At 53.3% G+C, this 8411-nt stretch overlaps 1 protein-coding gene across 17 annotated transcripts in view; it reads left to right on the forward strand.

Annotated features, from left to right (window-relative positions):
• The window catches only part of SGSM2 (small G protein signaling modulator 2), a 35749-nt gene that overhangs the window by 14954 nt on the left and 12384 nt on the right, over positions 1-8411 (forward strand). For 9 of the 17 annotated variants that reach the window (XR_003043951.1, XR_003043952.1, XM_025041766.1 and 6 more), the window contains 11 exons: positions 2710-2872; positions 3175-3336; positions 3621-3688; positions 3787-3932; positions 4265-4399; positions 4892-5016; positions 5426-5493; positions 5716-5876; positions 6028-6154; positions 7161-7262; positions 7716-7850. Coding sequence is in view for 15 of the 17 variants with exons in the window: in XM_025041766.1 (XP_024897534.1) it covers positions 2710-2872; positions 3175-3336; positions 3621-3688; positions 3787-3932; positions 4265-4399; positions 4892-5016; positions 5426-5493; positions 5716-5876; positions 6028-6154; positions 7161-7262; positions 7716-7850 (1392 nt within the window). In the remaining 2 variants the exon portion in view is untranslated. Of the gene's footprint in view, positions 1-2680; positions 2873-3174; positions 3337-3620; positions 3689-3786; positions 3933-4264; positions 4400-4891; positions 5017-5425; positions 5494-5715; positions 5877-6027; positions 6155-7160; positions 7263-7715; positions 7851-8411 lie in introns of all 17 variants that reach the window. The other 8 variants (XM_025041761.1, XM_025041762.1, XM_015599289.2 and 5 more) reach the window with 5 other exon arrangements.

Consider the following 8411-nt stretch of genomic DNA (forward strand, 5'->3'; position numbering starts at 1 on the left):
GGGTTCTTAGGTCCCAGAAGGCCATCCTCAAACCTGCTCAGGATAGTAGTTCTCACCTATTATTATTGTTGTTGTTGTTATTATTATTATTATTATTACTATTACTACTATTTTGCATACATGCTGCACACAGTAACATTTTTCATTGCATGAGCTGATTCTCTGTTGGGACAACTCTGTAGAAATGGGGAGGGACAAAGGTATTTTGAGCAATCACTGACCAAGGAGTCTATGGAATTGCTTAGTAATACCTGGTAGAGAGGGTCATTTACTTTGCTTGAAAAGTAGAGGGGTGAGAGTGTTTTTTCCTTCTCCAGACATTGCCTGGGCACCTTCCCTCAGTTTCACAGAAGGAACTTAGGGGCCCTAGGGTGAGCAGTGGGGAGTGAGCTTCTCTCATTCCCTACTTCCAGTAATTGCTGAAGAATGCCTCTGCTCACCCCAGAGAACCCTGATGCCTGTGCTCAGAGGCTGCCTAGGAAGGGTGAGGCCAAGTGAAATGAGAGTGCTGCTGCCTGCCATTCCCAGGCTCCCCAGCCTTGCTGCATTCAATTGCCTGGGGAAGGTGGGAAGGCTAATGACTCATTATCCCAGCCATTAGTCACATCACTGAGGCATGTGATTCCCTGTAGGATGGATGCCACCTGCTGCTACTCTGGCCTGTTCAATGCGGCTTCTCTCCTGCTCTGGATGGGGAGTGAAACTCCAGGAAATGGTCACTACTTTCCTATAGGTGTGGACTTATAACTGTAGCAGCCCCAAGGACCTAGAGAGGGGGATGAAAGGGTCACTCACCTGTCCACCCCAGGGCCACACAAGACCTCCAGAGACCAAGGGAACTAGCCATGGAAAGGAATATGTGGACACTGAAGCAAAGATTCCCCCACATGCCCTATACACACATCAAACATGTAGATACATCTGTCTGCATGTGCACATAGATGTATGAACACGTGTGAAAGAAAGGCTGCGCCTGGGAAAATAAGTCCTCTGAGGCCTGAGCCCGGAAGAGCTCTTGCAGGAAGCACTCTGGAGAGGGAAGGGTCCTGCCTTGTTTCCCCTCCCTGGAATGCTCTCACTTAGCTGGCTGGCCTCCAGGTTGGCCCCAGGGACTACCTAACTTCTTGACTTCAGTACAAGAGAGGGCCAAACAAAACTCTTTCTAGAACAGCGTTGATCGCCTGTCAATTACTAAAAATGAAAGCAAAAAACAGGTGAGAACCTCTGTTTTCAGCGATTATTTCCTAAGTCATCTTCTAACACTAGTCACAATAAACGATGAGCCTCGATTCTCCTGTTTCTAAGGGAACAGCATCTCTCCTCACCTCTGGGACAGCCTATGATCCTGTCTACAATGCATCCTCTTCTCTCCATGCCAGGGAGAAGTCTTGCAAAATCCCAGCCCTTATAGGTTAGCTGTAGAATAGGATCTGGGCGAAAAGGGGTGAAGAGTCAGGAATTGACAGGGATCAGGTGCCCCCCAAGTGCCAGACCCTGTGTGAAGGATTTTATGTACTTCATCTCATGTAACATTTCATACCAATTCTAAGAAGTATTCCCTATTTCACAGATGATAAAACTTAGGCTCAGAGTGTTAAGTCACTTATAAAGTTTCTCAGAGATAATTTGAGTAGCAGCATCAAGCTTCAGACCCTGTTGTCTGACTCCTCATCTATAGCATAGCACTGTTTTCAATCTGTGTGAAAAGAGCACCTGTGAGGTGAGGGAACACCTCCACCCACCTGTGCCCTCTTAAACTACAGATACACCTGGAGGAGGTGAGAGGAGCTCAGGCCAGGGTTTGGAGCCCTGGGTCCTAGTCCCAAGTCTGCCACCACATTTCTGTGATTAAATCTCTTACCTTTCTTGGGTTTTACTCTCCTCACTTGTAAAACAGTCAGCTTGGCCTCAATAATGGCCAAGTCCCTCCTCCCCACACACATACACACTAATGTTTCGAGTCTATACATGGCCAAGGTAACTAACTCCCCATTCTCTCCTACAAAGCCCTTCTTTCTTTCCTGTGGGGGTCTGTCTGCAGTAAGCAGGAACCAGACAAAGTAAGCCTAACCCCTAGAAACACAAATGAATGAAGGGAAGTCCTCCCTGCATAGGAAATAGAAATCTCTCACTCTTGACTACTGGACTCATCAATAATTCAGGGGCTGATGTCGGGTTTGATCTCTGCAATGGCTTCATCAATATTTCAGCTCCTTCTCCAGAGCCCCATTCCTTAGCAACCACATCATCCATGCTCTCAGGGAGGGCTGCTGGACTTTGTGCTCCCTGCATCCCAAGTCCTGGAGGTGTCCCTGATTGTCCTTGGGACAGGGCACCGTGGAGGTGTGTCCATGATTGTCCTTGGGACAGGGCACTGTGGAGCCACCCATGCCAACAGGAACCAGCAACTTTGGTCCTCACAGCCCCAGGGACAATGCTGCACACAAGGCATGTATGCACCAGGCGAGGGAGAGGAATGGCGTGGCATGGCAAAGCCCCTGCAGGTCCACCCTGGGCAGGAGCAGATGGACAGGGAGGGGAATTTTGGAAGGAGATTGTCTGGCCTCCCTGAGACTGATACCTTACTCCCTAGTCCTAGCCTGGATCAGGCCTTCCCTTGCTCCTCTGCCTTCCCCATGTATGGGGAAGAGGAGTGTTCTCCCATTTCTGCTTTGCCCAGGCTTAGGTGCTGATTCCCTTTGTGACCAGGCGCAGTGGAGGCTTGCCTCCTGCATCAGCTGAGACGCCGTGCTGCTGGCTTCCTGCGCAGTGACAAGATGGCAGCCCTGTTCACCAAGGTGGGGAAGACATGCGTAGTGGCTGGGGAGATTTGCCACAAAGTACAGGAGCTGCAGCAACAAGTAGAGGGCAGGTGAGCCTTAGACCAGCCCCTCCCACTGCTCCCTTCTGCTCTTTCCTCTTGGCTTTTGCTATTTCCCAGGTTGGCTTTCTGGGCCCATTTCTGCAGGGCCTTTCTGAACCAGCCTAAGGGTGGGGGTTGGCCCCTTTCAGGCACAAGGCCCTATTCCTCCACCTTCAACCCCCCGACACCCTCCCATTTCCTGGTTAGTCCTCTGGGTTCTCATCTTATGGCACAAAACTTGACTCCCAATGCCACCAATCCGGGGCTTACCCTCAGGCCTTTCACTCCTAAAGCCTATCCCCTCTTTGCAGGAAACCTTTGGTGGGCAACCAGGAGGCCCTGCGAAGACAGGGCTCTGCCAGTGGGAAGGCCCCAGCCCTCAGCCCGCAGGCCTTGAAACACATATGGGTACGCACAGCTCTCATGGAGAAGGTGCTGGACAGGGTCGTGCAGTACTTGGTGGAGAACTGCAGGTGACTGCCCCTCCCTGGGGCCCACCTCCTGAATAGTCCTTCAGCCCCACCCCTCAACATGTTTGGCTGTCCACAAAGTCTATATGCATACCCATCTCCCCATAGCACATCAAAAGCATAGACCACATCAGGTACCCCATAAAGTTCAGTCCTTGTGAGTTTATTTCTTCTTGGTGACTGACATGAATTTGGTCTTTGTGGAGACGTCCCTACTTGGTGAACTTGACTGCCCTGGAATGAGTCTAAGTGTGCCAGCAGTCCTCATCTCTCTCTCCCCTTGGCAGCAAGTACTACGAGAAGGAGGCATTACTGGCAGACCCTGTGTTTGGCCCCATCTTGGCCTCTCTTCTAGGTGAGCCTGAGAACAGAGAGGCCTATGCTGGGCAAGTGGGAGCTGAAGGGCAGGTGCAGAGGGGGCACCATCTGAGCCGGCTGTCCCTGTCTCCACAGTGGGACCCTGTGCCTTGGAGTATACCAAGCTCAAGACAGCTGATCACTACTGGACCGACCCCTCTGCTGATGAGTTGGTCCAGAGGCACCGCATCCGGGGTCCCCCTAATCGCCAGGACTCCCCTGCAAAGCGCCCAGCCCTAGGAGTAGGCAACCCTTTCCTCACCCCTTCCAGATTGTACTTATGGGCCTGTAGGGAGGGGCAGCTGGCCTCTCTGCTTCTTGCAGACACAGGCTGGGCCTCGGAGATGCCTCAAGGTAGTAGCCACCTCAGAAGAGCCTTTTCCCCACACTAGCACTTAATAAATGCGAGGAGCACACCACTGGTCCATGGCTGGAGAACAGGGTGGCTGAGAGTAAACTGGGGGCAGGAAGGACCCCCAGGGCCAACTAGAGAGGGTCTGCATGGAAGCCTGGGGTTCTCAACTTCCAGGTTTGATTTCCCAGGGCTGGGGATGATCTGGGACTTTCTGTGCAGATCCGGAAGCGGCACTCCAGTGGCAGCACATCAGAAGACAGACTAGCTGCCTGCGCCCGTGAGTACGTGGAGTCCCTGCACCAGAACTCAAGGACGCGGCTGCTCTATGGGAAGAACAACGTGCTGGTGCAGCCGGTAGGAAAGCTAGTGCCCACTCCTCATCTCCCTCCTCCAAGGGCCCCTGGACTGGAACCTGTCAGTCACGTTTGTCCCTTTCCTAAGGGGCTCGACTGGAGAGAAAGGAGAGAAGGGCCCCACCCCCACTTCACTGTTTCATACTCCTCATCCTCAGCCTTGAGCTGGCAGGAGCCAGGAATGGCATCTGCTCTGGCTAGCTGAAAATCAGGCCATCGCAGATAGAAATGGCAGCCAGCAGGCAGGGTGAATGCCCAGCTTGGGTATGGCCAGCCCAGGGTGCAGCTGGCATCTAGAAGGCTGATGGCAAAGCCAGTGACACCTGGCCATCCAGGAAGAGGCAATGTGCACATCTGGGCGGGGCCTAACAGCCTTGTGACTGGACTAGCTTGGCCTCCCCACTCTCACCTGGAGCTCGTTTTTCATAGGCTTTTCCTGGGATCCTCTCAGCCCCTCATTGTCTTTATCTTCTGGTGTGTCTTCTCCCTGTAGAAGGAGGACATGGAGGCTGTCCCTGGCTACCTTTCCCTGCACCAGTCTGCAGAGAGCCTAACTCTGAAGTGGACACCCAACCAGCTCATGAACGGGACTCTGGGGGACTCTGAGCTGGAAAAGAGGTGGGGTCTTTGGGACTTACTCCCAAGAGCCAGGGAAAGGAATGAGGGCTTGCCTCCAGGCAAGGGGATGGGGAGACCCAGCCTGCTCTAGGAGGCAGGCCTCACACCTTATCCCATGCCAAGAATTGCAGAGAGAAGCTGCCTGGAAAGATTCCCAAGCTCTCTAAGATCCAGCCAGACCTGGGCATAAAGTGGTTTGCCTGAGCCAAGCTCTCGGCAGCTGAGACTGCCAGGCTCTGTGCCATGAGGTCAGCATGGGGCCCAGAGAGACTTGGCTGGCTGAGGTCATCCTGTCTTGGCTATGGTCACACAGTTTTCAGAGTAGTTTCAGAGACATTGGGGCCAGAAGATGAAGAACACAGGATGGCTGCTCTTGGGACACAGTGACACCAATCTGGTTTCTTTTCAGTGTTTACTGGGACTATGCCCTGGTTGTGCCCTTCAGTCAGATCGTCTGCATCCACTGCCACCAGCAAAGTGAGCCTCCCTTGTCCTTGGCACCGGGGTAAGGGGAGAGACTGTCTTCTCCTAGCCACGCACTATGCATGGCCCGTCAGATATCTTGTCTTCCTTTTGTCATCCCCACACTCTAGCCCCACTGTCCTCCTACCCAGGCTGGGGGCCTGGCTGACTGGGCTGCAGTGATGACTGGGAGGTCTAAGGGAGGCCCAGCCTCACTCACCCACATTCACCCCCCAGAGAGTGGTGGCACACTTGTGCTGGTGAACCAAGATGGCATCCAGAGGCCACCGCTGCACTTCCCGCAGGGAGGACACCTGCTGTCCTTTCTGTCCTGCCTGGAGAATGGGCTTTTGCCTCAAGGACAGCTAGAGCCCCCGCTGTGGACTCAACAGGGGAAGGTACCTCAGGGCTTGGGAGGCTTTGAGTGAAGGGATGTGTGAGATGGGTTCTCTGCCCACCTCCCTTCCTTCCCCCACATAGAGCTCTTAGGAGCAGCCTTGGGTGGGACTCTGCCCTGGACAGGCTGACCACCTACCTCTCCCTCCCTAGGGGAAGGTGTTCCCCAAGCTACGGAAACGCAGCAGCATGCGATCTGTGGACGTGGAAGAGATGGGCACAGGGTGGGCCACAGACTACGTGTTCCGGATCATTTACCCTGGGCACAGGCATGAGCACAGTGAGTGTCCCACACTTCTGTGGAGGAGAGAAAGATGCTGAGGGAGGTAGGGGAGCACAGCATCACCCAGGAAGGGCAGCAGGCCAGGCGAAGACCAGTGGTTCAGTACTTAACCTCTCACTGGACCTTTTCCCTGCAAATCATCCCCCTAAAACCCCCTACCTCATCACCCCAAGACTCTTGGCTTAGCTGTTCCAAGCATCTCTGTACAGAATTCTCTTAGTCGTCCTTTTATACCCTGCCTTAGGAGAAAGAAAAAAATATGGCAAGATTAGAAATAGAAGGTGGAGAACTTTCCATTTCTCCTCAGCCCACCACCTGACCTCCACAAGGTGGCCTGGGTGCGAGATCAGTGTTTCTTTTGGAAAGGTGCAAATTATTCACTGATTTGGCTAGAGCCAGAACCCTCCTCAAACCAGCTACTGCTGAGAGGAGCCGTATCTGGAATAGAGGGTATATCTGAGGAGGGTGAGACTTAAAGCTGGGGTGGGGGGCTAAAAGGTGGCTTGGCCCTCGAAGTCCTGCCCTGCCTGGACGTACACCTCTGAGCCCAAGGGAGCCTGTCTATAGGTATCTGCCAACGCCAGAGTTCCCTTTCTGGTCAGAGTGCTCTGCTCCCCACAGGTTTCTCTGGGCCAGACTCACTGATCTTGGGAAGAAGGGCAGGGAATTTGCCAGCCCAGAGCATTTACTGCCAGCCAGACCACCTGCTCCCTAAATTTGTTAACTTGTGCCAATAAATTGTGAACAAGTGGTCTCTGTATTAGACAGATTACCCAAACTGCAAACACATAGCTACAGCACATGTAGTCCCGACAGGCTTCGAGGGCATAAGATGTGGGTATCTCCTTCCCTCTTTGATGTGCCTGACTAGGAAACATATCTTCCAGAACGTGTTTGCAAACCTGGTATTTAATCTTGAGCTGTTGCTCAGCTTAGATTATTTAGTCTGCACTTCCTCTCTTTAAGCCTTGGCATTTTCCATTTCTGGTCACTTCACTTCAAGGACCACTTCCCTGGAGGGCAAGCCGGGGCACCAAGGAGCTGAAACCCAGTGGGGTGACTCAAGCTCCTCGAGAGCAGCTCTGGGAAACCCTTGGAGGAGAAGGTTGGATTTATAGTCTGAAGAGGGAAATTTGGGGTAATCTTCAGATTTGACCCAGCCTGACCATGATGCGAGCTGAAGAATGATGAGAATCCATCTGCCAATAGTTGTGCCCAGGCTTGGCCAGGGCTGGGAGCTCCTGAGCTGCCAGCATGTCCCAACTGTCCCCCGTCTTTCACTGCCCTGGCTCCCCCCATCAGTTCTCTCTTTTCTGTTCTTTCTAGAGAGGGCCTCCTCCCAAGAGTGGAGCTCTTTAGCTGCCTCTCTCCCCCACTTTCTTCCATATTCTTCCCAGTAAATCATCAAAAGACTCAGGTCCCCACTTCCCCTCTTCCATGTCCTACAGGCTCAAGATAACCCAGACTTCATTCTACTCCCCATCAGGACAATCTGGGCCCTCCCGCCCTGGAACTAAGGTCCTCATGCTCTGCCTCTCTTGCTGTTCTCTTTGAGCAGTCACTATTAACTACCACCACTTAGCGGCCAGCCGCGCGGCCTCGGTGGACGATGATGAGGAAGAGGAAGATAAACTGCACGCGATGCTCTCAATGATCTGCTCGCGGAACCTCACAGCTCCCAATCCGATGAAAGGTTTTTATCCCTCCCCCTCTCCCTGACCTCCCTTATCACCCCGCCCCACCCCCCTGGGCCCACCTGCCACCCACCGCAGGAGCTCAAACGGCAGTGTTGGCATTATGGAACTTGCACCCAGGGTGATTCCCTTATATCAGGAGCAGATCAGGGAGGGCAGAAGAAAGTACTGGCAAGAACAGGGCACGATACAAAAGGTAGTTGGCTCTGGGCCCATTTCTGTAAGGAAAGGGAAGAAATCCACTGGTGGAAAGGCCTGATGATCTGGTTGCCCTTTGGGAACCCTGAATGGCTGAGCACTGTTCCCACTCCTAGGGGTCATGCGGGCAAACCCAAGACAGTGTCTCTTTATTTCTGTCCTGCTGGCTGGGCAGACCGGCCTCTGGGCCCTGTGCCTCTGACTCCTGACTCAGTGGAAACAGGACAGAAGTACCAGGCCCCTCTTGGGCAGGGGTAGGGGCTGGAGAGCTCATGCAGACAGGAGTCACCTGTGGGTCAGGTGAGGGGTTGGGGCCACCATGGAAGGAGACCTAGGGCTCACTTTACCCAGCAGGCCTTGTT

This window comes from Pteropus alecto, unplaced genomic scaffold (genome assembly GCF_000325575.1).
Source record: "Pteropus alecto unplaced genomic scaffold, ASM32557v1 scaffold98, whole genome shotgun sequence".
Taxonomy (NCBI): Eukaryota; Metazoa; Chordata; class Mammalia; order Chiroptera; family Pteropodidae; genus Pteropus; species Pteropus alecto.